Source organism: Saccostrea cucullata, unplaced genomic scaffold, assembly GCF_032062105.1.
Source record: "Saccostrea cucullata isolate Sc308-1 unplaced genomic scaffold, CSIRO_AGI_Scuc_v1 ctg562, whole genome shotgun sequence".
NCBI lineage: Eukaryota > Metazoa > Mollusca > Bivalvia > Ostreida > Ostreidae > Saccostrea > Saccostrea cuccullata.
In genome coordinates, this window is record NW_026924174.1 from 22,501 (window position 1) to 39,366 (window position 16,866).

General features: G+C 34.4%; 1 protein-coding gene across 1 annotated transcript in view; it reads left to right on the forward strand.

Moving 5' to 3' along the window:
• The window catches only part of LOC134265914 (serine-protein kinase ATM-like), a gene marked incomplete at its 3' end in the record, with an annotated part of 201,307 nt that overhangs the window by 3,930 nt on the left and 180,511 nt on the right, over positions 1–16,866 (forward strand). The window contains exons 2-6 of the mRNA XM_062748129.1: positions 6,221–6,325; positions 6,625–6,701; positions 8,682–8,742; positions 8,866–9,122; positions 13,868–13,987. Coding sequence (XP_062604113.1) covers positions 6,221–6,325; positions 6,625–6,701; positions 8,682–8,742; positions 8,866–9,122; positions 13,868–13,987 — 620 coding nt within the window. The remainder of the gene's footprint in view (positions 1–6,220; positions 6,326–6,624; positions 6,702–8,681; positions 8,743–8,865; positions 9,123–13,867; positions 13,988–16,866) is intronic.

Below are 16,866 nucleotides of genomic sequence, written 5' to 3' on the forward strand. Positions count from 1 at the left end.
TTTTGGATACTTTAAGGCCTATGATCATCAACCTTTGACAGTTGATGCATCTTGGGTCCTCGAACAATGTCAACTTAAAAGTAGGTCACCGTGACCTACTTTTTGGACTTTATGACTTATCCTTTGAAAAACATTAAATCCCATTATTTCAGACACTGGGAGGTTTAGAATCATCAAATCTTGTACTTTGATGCATCTTGGGACCTGAAAACATACTTATGAAAAAGTAGGTCACTGTAACCTACTTTTTCAATTTTGCCGACATTTGAAAACCGTTTGAAATGCATATTTTGATTACCTTCAGACCTACGATCATCAAACTTGGTCAGTAGATGCATCTTGGGTCTTTGAAAAATGTCGACCAAAATGTAGGTCACGATGACCTACTTTCGACATTTTATGGCTATATTTAAGTATCTTAGGTATTTATTGGCTTAGAATCATCAAACTTTGTGAGTCCATGCATATTTGGTTTTCGGAGAGTGAAGACCTAAAAGTAGGTCACGGTGACCTACTTTTGACATTATATGGCTTTATTTAAGTATCTCCAGTACTTATTGGCTTAGAATCATCAAACTTTGTGAGTTGATGCATCTTGGGTTTTCGGAGAGTGGCGACCAAAAAGTAAGTCATGGTGACCTACTTTTGACATTTTTTGACTATAATTAAGTATCTCTGGTACTTATTGACCTAAAATCGTCAAACTTTGTCAGTTGATGCATCTTGGGTTTTAGGAGAACATCGACCAAAAAGTAGGTCACAGTGACCTACTTTTGACATTTTATGGCTATATTTAAGTATCTCAGGCACTTGTTGGCTAAGAATCATCAAACTTTGTCAGTTGAGGCATCTTGGGTTTTCGGAGAATGTCGACCAAAAAATAGATCACAGTGACCTACTTTTGAATATCTCAGGTACGTATAAGCTTAGAATCATCAAACTTTGTCAGTTTAGGCACCTTGGGTTTTCGGAGTATGATGTATAACAATTTTCACGAAAGCACGCGCATGCACGTGCGCTGCTATCTGATTGGCTAAAACTTTAAATGGCTATAACTTCCTTGATTTTCAACCAAACATGATGGGATTCAGAGCATAGATAGACAGTATAGACTCTTACAAAAAGGTATTGTTATCACGCACATGCATGCACGCACATGCACGTGAGTTTTGCTCTGATTGGCTGAAACAAAAATCTCAATATCTTTTTTTGTTTTTTGCTGAAATGCTTTGAAATTTTAAACATAGTCATGCATTAGGATATACAACAGTATGATATGTAAAAATTTTCACGAAAACACGTGCATGCACGTGCGCTGCAATCCGATTGGCTAAAACTTTAAATGGCTATAACTTCCTTGATTTTCAACCAAACATGATGGGATTCAGAGCATAGATAGACATTATAGACTCCTACAAAAACGTCTGGTCATCATGCACATGCATGCACGTGCACTTCGCTCTGATTGGTTGAAACAGAAATCTCAATATCTTTTTTGCTTTTTAACGAAATGCTTTGATATTTAAAACATAGTCATGCATTAGGAGATCCTATAACTTGATAAATAATAATTTTCATGAAATCACGCGCATACATGTGCACTGTAATCTGATTGGCTTAAACTTTAAATTGTCATAACTCTCTTGGCAATCAACCAAACAGGATGGAATATAGAACGGAGATAGACATAAGGGACTCCTACAAAAATGTATGGTCATCATGCACATGCATGCACGTGCATACAGTTCGTCTTATTTAACCCATATTGGTCGGCATACTACCGCAGGCGTACTCTACCTTATTGATCGGGGCACTACTACAGTGGTAGTACACAAACATCGTCACTTTGACGCTTCGTATTGTAGAAACGTAAGGGATATGAAAGAAAACTTTTGTATGACTAAGATCTAGTACATTTCCGCTGCCCATGCGCATTGTATAATGAAACTAGATATCTATTTATAAGGGGAAAATCCCCATTGAAACAAAGAAACCGAAGCTTGAAAACTACGAATGCAAACAAAATGGCGGCGAGAGATGCGGAGTTCAGTGATGGAAGTGATATTGAGGCAGATAATGACGATGTAGGAGAAGAAAATGAAGGGAATGGAGACGTTTTAGGAGGAATAGATCGAGAAGTACAACATGGCGATGTAGATGACTGGATTTTAGATATATTCGGTGAAGATTCAGGCGACGAAGGGGAGTTCCTCGGGTTTCAAAATCGCTGGGTGACCGAGAATTTTACTGGCCGCGTTCGTCCACGCTACAAAAAGGTAGGTGGTTCCACAATAGAGCATCCAGAAGAAGCTTCTGCTGGTCAGTATTTTGAGCTGATTTGGACTGACGAAATGTGGGATAAACTGGTCCAGGAAACTAACACCTATGCGGAACAAGAACGGACCAAAAATCCACCACCCCCGTATGCCCCAAAATGGACGCCGGTCACTAAAGCAGATTTGAAAGCGTTCATTGGACTTTGCTTTGCCATGGGAATATTGAGATTGCCCACAAAAAACGATTATTGGAGACAGTCCAAGTGGATGTTAACAACACAGTTTGGCAGAGTTATGCCCAGGGATAGATTTACTCAAATCTGGAGATACCTACATCTACAAAACAATGAACAACAACCTGAACAACCGGACAAACTTTGGAAAATCAGGTGGTTTATTGAATTTCTGAACACAAAGTTTAAGGAACTCTATGTGCCTCATGAAAATGTTACTATAGATGAAAGTATGATCAAGTTCAAGGGACGACTAGCCTTTCGACAGTATCTTCCAGCCAAACCGATCAAGTGGGGCGTAAAAATCTGGACAATGGCAGAAAGTGACACAGGGTACATGAACACTTTCCAGATTTACACGGGTAAAGAAAATAATACAGAAAAAGGTCTTGCACACAGAGTGGTTATGGATTTGTGTACACATATGTTTGGCACAAACTTAAATGTGTATATGGACAATTTCTACACCAGTCCTCAATTACTTCAGGATCTTCACGTCCGTGGAATTATGGCTTGCGGTACCGTACGATCCAACAGGAAAGGACTGCCAAAGGAACTCTTGCCAGCTAGAATCAATCTTGAAAAACATGCGTACAAAGTGGCCCAAAATGACAGCCTCACTTTCTGTGTTTGGAAGGACACCAAGCCAGTCCTTGTCCTGTCAAATTTCCATGATCCGCAACACACTGGCCAAGTGACCCGCCGGGCAGCCGCTGAAACCATTGTGGAAGTTCCTTGTCTTCTTTCTGATTACCAGAAATATATGAAAGGTGTCGACCTGTGTGATCAAATGATCGGGTATTATATGCTTCACCACAGATCCAAGAAATGGTGGCGGCGCATATTTTTCTATTTGATGATGGTTTCCGCACATAATGCTTACGTCATTGCGAAGGATACCCATCCGGAAATGAGCAAGGACAGGTGGCCAATATTCCAGGATTTTGTGGAGGAAATTTTTGAAAACCTGATTGGAGACACAAGATCTGGCCGTGAAGCTCCAAAAGTTGACTGTGGGGGAAGAGCAACGGAACACAGCATCAAAAAACTGTACGAGAAAAATAAAGTGTGTCGTGAGTGTTCGTTGTCTGGGACTCCTGGACAAAGGAAAGGGGTTACCAAATTTGGATGCACCCAGTGCAATGTCCCAGTACACCTTGAGTGCCAATCCAACCATATCATGAGGATGATCAGACAATAAGGACTTTAAATTAGTGAAATTTGATGTTATTACCATATACGGTAAATATGGACTCTTCTTGAATTATTAGGCATATGCAAAAAAGAAATAATTCATAGAATTGTTAAATGAAATATGTTCTCTATACAATTGACAATTTTTACTGGTATAATTATAATTTATTTCAAGATTTTGACCATAATGCAACAGCAACCAGTTTGTGAAATTGTGTATTTTTTCAAGATATAGGTGATAACATATAAATATCTGTAACTTTTGTTTTATTTCATCTACTTTTGTTCTGTAAACTCTACCTGATAGATGAAATATAATTGTATAAAAATATTGCAAAAAAACATGTTGTTTACATTCACTTTTAATGAGTAATTAAGCATCCAATTAAAAAGAAGTAAAAATTTATTTTGTTTTTCTTCATTATCACCAACTTTCAACAAGGATTTATGAGAGTAAATAATAATAATGATGGGAGAAACTTATATCATCATGTAGGCAATTTAATTGTCTGTCTGGAAATATATACTTTTATATGCATAGGCAGTGTAACAAGATAGGTATTAGCCAATTATCAACATGCCCCCAACATCTGGGCTTATCACAGCTGCTGGCAGCACAGCTCTCAGATATACTGATAAGATGCTCTCAGTTGGTTTCAGAGCAAAATGGGTTAATGAAGCTTACAGGGACTAAGGCACCAAAAGGGAGTTGGGGAGCGTTTGGGGAACATCTGTAACGGTTCCCGTTACAATTAGCCCTAGTTTAATTTGTGAACAAATCCTATTTCTATAAATACATACCCTCTGTGCTTCCCTCTTTTTGAAAGCTGGCTTGATACTTGGTATGACGACTTGTGGACTTAGTAGTAGGGTCGGGTACGCATCCGGCTTTAATCTTACTTTAAATCCTGTAAGATTCATTGATTCCACTACAGATAGATTCTTTGTAGAGCAGTCCGAAGTAAAATGGTTGGAGCAAACGACAGAATGATATTTTGGGGTCCATAATTTGTCTAACGTAGTGGATGTCGAAGAAGGGTTGACTCTGTTTACTTTGGTAGATCCACTTCAAATACAGATCTTTCCTCTTTTTGACATTTGGAAACCTATGAAAACTCACACCAGCAGTATTCTCTGGATTGTTATTACAATTCACAACTGCACAAATCACCATCTTTTATTGATAATCAGGTCTTTTTTCGATGTCCATGTAGTTTTCTTTTACCGCGCTGACTTCCGATGGTAGATATAACGTCATTTCCGGTTTTTACGCCAGAAAGTTACGAGCGATTCCAGAACTGCCGGAAACTTACCTGTTTGTTTATTGGCTGTTTTCTTCGCTTTATGAATGAGTTAGAAGACAGAGACTTTTACGAGTCTTGTGTATATGTTATATGCTTTGCGATTATACAAAGTTGTTACGTATGTTTCAGGAGACCTTTAAGTCCCTTAGTCAAGAGTGGTTTTTCACTTTAATAGAAAATATTGAATGTTAACAGATTCGTGTGAGCAGAAAAAAAACATCTTGACATGATAAATTAGGGTAAATTATGCTTGCTTTTGTGCGCCGATGTACACTTACATGCTTTCTTTATTTCTTCATAATTTTCTTGTTAAATGTGATATCATCATGAGACTTGTAATGCATGGTCTTAAAATAGAAAAGGAAAACAACGAAAGCCATTGTAAAATTGTAATCAACGACCATAATTATATTTAATTGTCTTCTTGGTGTGTCAAATTCCTTATTTTCTTTAATCTGAAATCAATTTTTTTTTTATGATATTGTATACCCTATTGTATGTGTGTATTTTAAATAATGTTCATATACAGTATATTTGTGTATTTGTCTACTGATGAGTAAAGAATAAGATATATGATAGATATGGGAACTTTTACAAAAAATCATCTGAGTAACTGGGTACTCGATTGGAAGATTAAGCGAGTAACCACTTACTAAAAATCATCCGATTTCAGGTGATTTGCCAACACTAGCGACTAGTTTGAAGTTTTTGGATAGCTCTATTCCAGAGTAACTGCTATCCCTATCTGATCAAAATTGCATAAATTTTGCATTTTTGGATGTACACTTTTAGAATGTTAATTGTGTGACTTGAACCGGGTACTCATTCATAACACTACATTTTAAAGTGAACATAACGCCATCTAACAATTGTTTATCATGACTGATTGACCTCATAATCAGTGGTTTATTATGGCATTGTTGGTTTTATATTAAAAAATTCTTTACACATCAAATTTATTTGAAATGACAGATTTCCTTTTTTAATGCAGAATCTCTGATTAACTCAAAGTCATTGTCAAACTAGAAAGGACACGGAGGGAGTGAATTTTTTAGCGTAGGAAAAAGGAAATTCTTACTTGGAGCAGAGCTAGGGGAATATAGTAGAGAAGGAATCAAATTGATTGCTAGCATCTCTTATAAGTAATTTTTGAGTTCATATTCCAAAAAGTTCAATAGATATAGTCAAATATTTCATAATGCAATTATGACAGGAGGAAATCTTGGTGTTCCTAAGGACACAGATGGCTGCACACCATCCAGGTGGTGCCAGAAAGGATGAGTGTGGCTCCTTTGCTTATGACTGGGATGATTGGCAGGTCAGTCACATTTTTTTTTTTTACATTTTGATTCCAGGAGAGCTTAAATTTTTCTTCCATTCAGAGCTCCATAAAAGGTACCTGTTTGCAGAAAAATATATGGAATTCAACAACATACTATATGCTGGAAATTCTCTGTGGTAGAAATTTTTACACCCACTGCAAACAAAGTTCTTTGGGGTATATATTGGAAACAGCATATCCACCATTTGTTTATCTAGACATTGTTTTTTCTTGACATATTCATGAAGACTACTATATCAGAATTTTATTGGGTATTAAATTTGTCCTTTTTACAGAGTGTGTTGAAGAAACTATTTGAACTCTTCTATACAGATTTACAGCAGCAGAGTACTCGAAGCAGATTCTTTGTCAGGTGATTCATTGCAACAAAAACAAATATATTTACTTAACAGGTGTATAGTATTTCTTAATAGAAGGGAGTGGGGGAGGGGGGCATTTTTTTTTTTTTTTTTTTTTTTTTTTTTTTTTATAAAATTAAGGTGGAAAATTGTCCGAAGTCCAAAATCCTGTTTCATTGTAGGGGTAGGGAGCAACTTCCTTTTCTTTCATAATCAAATTTTATTAATATTTTACCAATGTATCATGATTAAGATATGCTACAATGAAAAGTTAAGGAGGGGTACAACCAATGAACATTTTCAAATGGAAAAGGCTATGTTTGGAAAAAAAGTGCACCCCACATATCCCGCACATGATAAATAGAAATAGAAATTGTATTGAATAAATAATAAGAAATACTGTTTTATTTGTTGTTCATTTTTTTTTTTTTGAAATGAGAATTATGTTTTTTAATGTCACATGAGTAAACTCAGGTGACTTATTCCTATCCATTTTTGTCCGTCGTCATACATTGTGTGTTAACATTTGAACACTTTCAGCTTCTTCTCTGCAACACCGCTCAACCAATTTCAACCAATTTGGTATAAAGCATCTATGAGAACAAAAATTGTTAATTTCATCCCCCCTCCCTGGGTTTTAGGAGTGGGACCACAACCACCAAAATTAATGTAATTTAAAAAAAATCTTCTTTATTCCTGGATGACGAGCAGTGAAACTGTTGGCATGATTGTAACGAGCATTGAGTCCTTTACCGAAATTGTGAAATTCATAGCCACAGGGTCAGGGGTTCTAGAGTTAGGGTAGGCGATATAAGATATTAAGTGAGAGTGCATTATTTCTTTGAAAATCTTCTCTGCTCTTGAAGGCATATTGGAGGCAAACAGAGTAAAAGTTTTTTTATGAGCAATGGTATTTTTACCAGAATTTTGATCATGTGAACCATTAATTTAAATGTTCTAGTCAGAGCCAATGCATCTATTTATTTGTATTCTACTGAGCTAAGTTATTCCCCTTTGCTATTCACCTTTGATAATGATCACTGTAAATAATGCGTTTGAAATGTTAATAGTTTAAGGAGGCTGGAGGGTCAACAAATTAATCCCAAATTAACCACCAGATTTAACTTATTTTTTTTAGATACGGTATCTTTAGCTGTGAACTATCATTTGACAAAGAAAAAATTCAAAGATTTTAGTTTTAAAATTTGATCAATTTCTATATCTTTATATGGAGCTCTCCTTTTAAAGGAGATTAAAATAGTCTAAATATGGCTGCCACCCCCGAGCCTCGTTAATAGGAGAATTATGCAAGCACATTTATTTTATAACACTAAAAATACTTTCATAGTTTTAATGATAGGTAAACTTGTAAATAACAGATGAATGAAATTCAGACAAAAACAACTTATTATACAGTTAAAGTATATCAAGATTCCAGTACCCCAAGGCCAGGACTATTTCTTGAGGTGCAGCCGAGGGAAAAAGTCCTGGTTGAGGGGAACTGGAATCTTGCTAACTCCCTCAATTATATACTTTTTAACTGTTTTATTATATTGTTTCAAAAGTAAAAAGGAAATAGAGGATTATGAATTACGAATTAGCTTCCAAAGCAGGGATTAGCTTATTTGACAAATGCATGGGGATTAGTCCATTCACAGTGATTTCTAAGGAACTATTCATATTTTATTATCTTTTTTTTAAAAAGGGAAAAATAAGTAGAGGTATAATAACTTTTTTTATGTTCTTCAAAGGCCAAGATAGGCCAATGTGAGAGGGTTAAATAGCAGATATTTAAATATTTAAAGTTTCATGATGATAGTGACAATGGGGGACATATAGTTACTAGACCAATGAATTTGTTGATCCTAATCATTATTTTTCTTGCTTTTGAGCACCAAAACTTCATGTATCTATTTATGGATACTCTATAAATTGTTGTACTCAGGTGACAGTTAAGGCCCTTGGGCCTCTTGTTTAAAAATTACTATTTGCAGTTCAAAGGAGACAAGTCTAGTTGAAAACTTTGTCAAACTCATTGTAGACATATTCAATCAGGTTGGTATTTTTCAATTAAGTTTTCAAATTGCAGATTGAACAGAAATTGTAACACTGGGGAATGGTATTCCTTTGGAAAAGAATATGCTTACAATAAACAGAGTATTTATTATTTTTGAACAGCTCTTCCTGGAGAATGTGAATGCTATAGATGTCACACAGATCTCTACCCAGGAAGGACCAGGGACTAAAAAGAGACGCTTAAATTCAGGGTGGTGCTATATCTTAGACTTCTTGTCAGACAGAGAGCAACACAGCCAGACAATTCCATGGATTCAGCTGCTCACTCGATTTCTACAAAAGTATCCCCAGAATTTTCCAAAAATGCAGGTTCTCCCATACTTGGAGGCAATTGCAACCCAGTTAGGAAATTTTAAAAAGTATGATGTATTATTTTGAATTAAGATAGAAGTTGTCTCTAGCTCTACTGGTCAGAGAGCAAAAGAGCTTATGCATAGTAATGTGTCCGTCGTTCGTCTGTCTGTCTGTCCATCTGTAAACAATTTTTCAAAATGCTGCTCCTCCCACAGTTTTAGTCTGATTTCAGTATAACTTGCTAAATAAAGAGTGCATAAAGATACATAATTCTATACATTAGTTTTTGATTTCCATGAATGGTGTTGCAGAGGTTACTAAAAATAGAAATTTCTGTTTTCAATAAGATTTTGAATAGAAGGAAAAATAGATGGAATAGCAGGAAACCAGTCTCGGTGAGGGGTCTGGGGGCCATCAATTATCAAATTTTACCTAAAAAGGCAATTAGAAAACAATTTTTACCTTTTTCACTGATTTGTTTGACAGATTTTTGAAAGACAATTTTTTTCTTCTGAAAACTAAGTGTCTGTAAAAACATATAGGCAACTTAAGTATGAAATTCTAGTACAGACAATTGTCTGTGGTAGAATATTATACTGAAAATTCTACATATTTAGTCCCTTTCACATAAATTGGTCAAGACTTTTATTCAAAATTCAAAAAAAAAAATTATTTAGTTAAAAATATATAAGATTTTTTAAACACTTGGTGATGTACAGTCACCCCCCAAAATTGAAATATTCTTGAATCATAGACTTTTCATAAATTAATCTTTAAACTTATTTACTTTTTTGACATTTTGTACAGATTGTCAAAACAAAATAATTAAGTAAATGGAATTTGATACAAAATACTAGTACATTTAAACCTTCCCAAATGTGAAAATGATACTATTCCTGTATTTCAAGAGATCTTACACGAATAAATGAGAATTTTTTTTTACATTTTCAGTTTGAGGAAATTCTGTAAGAATGTCTACGTCTGAGTCACGATAAAATATTAAGACTTTTATTCGTAATTATTACGTCTAAACAGTCTTAGCTTAACATTTGAGATTTTCAGTTTGAGGAAATTCTGTAAGAATTCATACATTTTTTCGTAAGGTCTTAAGGACATACGCAATGAACCTTACCTACAGATAATTTTTCAAGATATTCTAAATGTAAAGTTATAATACCCTTACATATTCGTAGACAAAAAATCAGCATGCCTTACCAGGGGTTTTGAAAAGATATCAAATTTTGAAAATTTTTGCATTATTCAAAGAAAAATGTACAAAAATTATAAAACATAAACTCTGGATTTTTTTTCCATCAAAATTTTTTTGATTTTTGATTTCGATGAACGGTCTTGCCATGGTAACTAAAATTAGAAATTGCTGTGAAATACTTTCAAATTGCTACTTCTCCTACAGTTTTGATCAGATTTCAATATAACTTGGCACACAAGTAGAGTACACTAAGATACATAATTATGTTGCCATGGTAACTAAAATTAAAATATTTGTAAAATTCTTTTAAAGGATACTCCTCCTACAGTTGTGTAATTGTTATCTTGCCACAAAATGAGATTAAATCAAGGAGCATTATTCTATTTATTTCTTTGCAAATTTTAAGTCCAACTTCTACTTTTCTCTTTCTTTGTTACAAGGACAAACCAGTAGAGCTATAGTCTCGACAGAGACCTCTGGTTTTCATTTTGAATTACATTAGATATTGTGAGTGAAGGTTGAAAATGTACGTTACAGTACAGTCAACGCGGTTTATGCATTTACCGCACACCCCCGGGGTGGGAATCTCATCGTGGCTAGTACAGGTGTCTCAGGTAAAAACCATGTGCCCCGTGGTTCAGCAATCAAGGTAAATCACCCAGCCATGGTGCATCTTACTGATCATAGGTGAAAAACAGTCGTAGTCTAAAACACAAGTTATCTCCCTTGGAAATTACAAACCAAAACAAAACCAAGACAGAAAGAAAGAAAAAATTATAAAAAATGTAACAGTAATGATATAAGAAATATAGAAGCTGAAATATTAGAATATATTTAGTACAAAATGAAAATTAATGTGCATATAGCGAAAGTCAATCAATGCGTTCAAACGAAGTTTAGGAGGGGGGGGTATATTGGAATCAGCTTGTCCGTCTGTCTGTAGACAAGATTTTGTCCGGACCTTTTATTAGAAACTATTGAAGGATTTGTTTAAAAATTTGTACACTTATTATTCACTATATGAAGAAGTGCACCTGGTATTTTCATCATGATCTCTAAGAAATATAGTCCCCTGATTATACATGTATTAAAATCAGAATTTCAGTCGCAAAACAAGATCTACAATGTATTCAATTTAATTTCCAAACAGTAAGTAGTGTTTTTATGGATTTAAAAATACTAAATACAAGTTCCTGAGTGGGAATAAGATATGAAGTATCCCTACGCTATGAACTATTTTAGCAAGGGTAAAATGTAAACAACTGGCTGCAGCAGGGATCGTGACCTACACGTATGTGTATTGAACGTCGATCACAGGCAAGGGAGAGAACAGACCAGTACAGTATACACTGAAACAAAACAGAGGGAAGCATTCTGCTTGAATCGAAACATGCAATTAAATGAATTTGGGGTTAACATAGAGGCGTCTGAGGCGCAATAGTCCCTACTGAGCTCCAAAATTCACCATAAATTATTACAAAAGCGAAGTTGTTTTCGCACTTTACCGCAAATTATCATAAAAGCGAAGTTATTTTCACCCTCCTGTTTCTGTGATTTATTAAAAAAATTTGTTTAGAACGTAAAAATATCGTCCCGATCTTATAAATCTGTTTGGTGCTATCACTGTTGAAAAAGGTAAATAAGCTGGGCACCTGTACCTATTTCGCTGCATGCTAATGAGTAATGACCACTTCATCGAATACTCGGTCGGAACTCCTCTAGAATTTAGGATTCCGCACATGAAAAATTACATTGTTAAAAGTTATACACAGCTGCAAATCTGTACCTCTTCAAAAAAAATATTTTGACAGACCAGAGAGCTACAGTACCATCCACTGAAAAAAAACTGTATATTTATTGCGCACAAAAAGTTGTGCTTAGTTCTGGATTAGTTATTCCGAATTCTTACCTCAATCGCAAAAAAGATACATCTTTTGAAAAATTCCTTACTCCTCTATGAAGTAATCTCGTAGTTGACATCTGCACGAAGTGCGTTGGATTGAATTATCTTGCAAACCAAAATTGCAATATAAATAAAGGATATGTTTGATGATCTCAATTTCAGGACCAGAAGGGCTATTAAAAACAATTAAAAGGAACGTTTTGTTGTGGAAACAGTGAAAGAATATTTTAGGAACACACGGTTAGTAATATTTTGAGATGACAGTTTAAAAACATGGAGAAATAAATCGAGAAACAGCGCACTTCTTTTTATGCAATAAATAAACAGTTTTTCAATGGATGGCACTGTAGCTCTCCAGTCTGTGAATTTTTTTCGGAGAGTTACAGATCTGCAGCTACTGTATAACAAGAAACAAATCAAAATATAATTTGAAGAGAAATGCGAGGTACATGTATTTTCCTCTTTTGGTGACGGGTATACTGAAGGATAACTATAGTTCACTTTTTATGCATCAAATAAGTTACAAAATGCATTGTCGTGTTGGTCACTTTTTTCTTTCCAGTGATTTTCCTAGATTAAAATTTTTGTAGATGCCAGTTACTTGGGGGGGGGGGGGGGGGGGGTGAATTTCACATTTTTCTGGAAGACGTCACCTCGATTCAGTACTTTCACTACTTTGATTTAAATATCTTCTCAAGAACAATTGGGTCAGGAAACTCCAGAAGTAGTGTACGTTAAAGTTTGTTCAAATCATGACACCCAGGGGAAGGGTAGAGCCACAATGGAAAATCAAAGTTTTACAAAGGAATTTACAGGAAAAATCTTCAGTTCTTTTGGAGAATAGCAAAGTAATGATTGGTCTTAACGATATGGAAGCATCCTCAGGTAGTATGGATTCAAGTTTGTTCAAATCATGACCCCTGAGGGATTACTCGAGACATTGTGTGGCACGGTATACCTACCTGTGTATTTGAAATCCACACTGTGCTACACAGTGTACATGGTGGTCTTACTAAACAGAGTACGCTAGTACGATGGAGTACTTTAGAGTACGTACGCTAGTAAAATTTTATAATCTAATGCAATTAAACTACTTTTTGTTTGTTTTTCTACTTTAATTTAACATATTGAATATATATATTTTTAAATAAAATTTGTATGTTTTCATTATTTTATGAGTTATTTTAATTTTTGTTTTCAGGTTACCGTCTATCGTTTGATCCCGATCTAATTTTGGTTGAACATGTTGAAATGTTTCAATTTTAATGTGAAAAATATTTAGATAATGCAACTAATTTAATTTTTTGATAAAATTTAGTTGAATTTAGTAAATCAAAATAGTAATCGAGATCGGATGTTAGTACTAGTAATCTTTAATGCATTGAATCATGAATGTTATTTTTGAGTCAAAATATCGCTAAAAAGCCCAAATATTTGAAACAAATATTGCAATTTTGGTTTATAATAATGTTTAATCAAGTTGTAGAAGCATAAATAAATAATCTAATTGCATTAAATTACACAATTTTTCTAGCGTACTCTAAAGTATTCTATTGTACTCTGTTAAGTAGTACCTGTGTACATGGTATATCACAGAGCATTTCACATGGTGTGTTTTCCACTGTGCAACAGGGAAAGCTCATGGCATGTACTGTAGTTGTCAGCATGTTGTTCACGTAAAGCTTTATATTTTACAGGGTAGAGGTAATAGATCACTTGATGCTCTGTGCCAGGTCCTTCATCAATAATTGGAATATGTTTTCTGAGCAGTTAGGACATGACGAAATTTTAAAGAAAATAAGTTCAGCAGCATTAAGGTATCTTTATTGCTTAGTATCAATGATAGTATGATAAAGTTTTATTGAACTTATTTAAATGTAGCCCTTTTATGAAGTCCTTCTAAAAATTTGTTGACTACACAGTAAAGCATATCAACGGAGCATTAAGTACAAGCCAATATGCTTTTTCTGTGAAGTCAATAAATCTGTAGATTGACCTCAGAAAACGGATATATATATGTATATATATATGTATGAAAATCTGTACTTATTACTATACTTATTAGCTCTTCTGAGCCAAAGGCTCAAACAGCTAATGCTGTGGCCATTTGTGCAGTGTGAGTAAACTTTATAGAATATGGGCCATAATTCAAGAACCCCTTGGCCAATCCTTGTCAAATTTGTCACATGATATCCTTAGCCCAAGGGATACCATTTGTATGAAAAATAGGGTTGGGACCCTTAAACAAGGGGGGATAATCAGAAAAATATACCCCAAAGTTCTGGTTGCTAAAAAATCTTCTCTAGAACCACAAGGCAGATTATCACCAATCTTACATACAAGGATGAAGATATATTGAAGATTAAATATTTTTCAACCCATAACCCTGGGGCAAAGGACGTGGTCTCAAGGTCACTTCAAAGTTGACCCCAAAAAGATTACTTTATAAAAACGTTGATATTTTGTTTACTATAAAGACTAGGATCATCAAATGTTGTAAGTTGATACATCTTAGGACTTCACATCATGTTAACTCAAAAGTAGGTCATGGTGACCTACATTTTATGCTCACCTGAGCCGAAGGCTCAAGTGAGCTTATCTGATCACATTTTGTTTGTCGTCTGTCCGTCCATCCGTCAGTCTGTCTGTCTGTCTGTCCGTCTGTAAACTTTTCACATTTTCAACTTCTTCTCAAGAACCACTGGGCCAATTTTAACCAAACTTGGTACAAAGCATCCTTTGGTGAAGGGGAGTTGAAATTATTAAAATGAAGGGCCAAGTCCCGTCCCAAGGGGAGATAATCAAGAAAAGACAAAAATGGGATGGGGACTATAAAAAATCTTCTTCTCAAGAACCACTGGTCCAGAAAAGCTGAAACTTAATGTGGAAGCATCCTGGGATAGTGTAGATTCTAAATTATTCAAATCATGACCTTTGGGGGTAGGGCGGGTCCACAATAGGGAATCCAAGTTTTACATAGAATATATAGAAAAAAAATTAAAAATCTTCTTCTCAAGAAGCACTAGACCAGAAAAACTGAAACTTATGTGGAAGCATTGTTTGGTAGTATATATTCTAAATTGTTCAAATCATGACCCCCGGGGGTAGGGGGGCCATAATTTGAAAACCAATTTTTACATGGAAATATATAGGAAAAAACTTTTAAATTCTTCTTCTCAGGAACCACTGGGCCAGGAAAGCTTAACTTATGTGAAAGCATCATGGGGTAGTGTCAAACCCGTGAGGTAGGGTCATAGGAAGAAACGAGACCTTTCAGTTAAAACTGAAAGGCGGCTTTCAGTGACTTCTCAGTTGGCATTCAGCCACTGAATGGCAGGTACATTTCAGTGACCTTTCAGTTGCCTTTCAGTGATATTTCAGATACCTTTCAGTCACCATTCAGCGGACACATTTCAGTTATCTTTCAGTGACCTTTCCGTCAACTTTCAGTGACCTTGCAGTCGACTTTCAGTGACCTTTCCATCGTCTTTCAGTGACCTCTCCGTCGTCTTTCAGTTAACGTTCCGTTATCTTTTAATACATATTTTAGTATCAATTCAGCGATTTTTTTCACTGGCTTATTAATTTATAATGAGATGTTTTTCCTTTAAAAAATTTTGCATAAATTTATTATCCAATCTTAACTGTATTTGTTTCATTATTGTGATAAAGGTACCTAAAAATTGTAATTACGGTTAGATGTTCAATTGTATTTTAAGTGTTTACCAAATGTTAAAAGACATGTATGGCATATTTTTTTTATACGTTCGGACTAACTAAAATAAGAAGAATCTTTCTATTTCTTTTGATTCTTTAAATAATGAAAAGACTCTTGTAAATTATACAATTTAAATCAATCGCGTAGATATCCAAGATTTAAAAAAATAACCGATTTATTTCCGACTTGGAATTAAATATCACACACATGCAGTTTAAAGTCAATTTAACCATAGAAACGAGGAGATATTTAAGGTCAAATTCGGTGAAAAATTTGATTTGAACGTATAAATATAGCAAATATCCTGTAAAACTACACTTGATCTTGTATTTTTTATTTTAGATCAGATATGTCGTATACTCCCTGGTGTAACTTTGAATTGCGATTATAGACTTTAAAAATATGGCATAACAATTATTTATTTATATGTTACCAAAAAAAAAAATGATAACAATTCAACTGAACTCATAAAATTCAAAAAGTGTGGATTCATAGAATTCAAAATGGTATTTAATTTTCCAATTAGATTTAAAAAACAAAAAAATTCTTCAAGTGATAAAAAAATAACGATCCGATTCTCGAAGCAAAATTCAATAAAATGTTGTATGAGTTTGTCTATGTTTTTCTTTCTGAAAATCTCTAATTCGCTGATAAACATTTATTTGATAGCTATTAAATTAATTTGAAATCAATCTGAATTAAAATTGGAGGCTATCAATCATAATGCGATCTTAATATAAAAAAAGAAAATGTTATCTTATTTTTACAGCTCTAATATAGCTTTCATTGATATTGTTGATATTATTACATGTAATACCTTTTCTGAAAGAACATTGATATTATACATTCCGTTTCTTAATTGTCAAAACCGCAGGATATTTCAGCTTTTGAAAGACATCATTATAAAATCATTTTACAAGAATAGAATGAATCATTTATGTATGTTTCTTGTGGAAGAAACTTAATTTTGCAGATTAT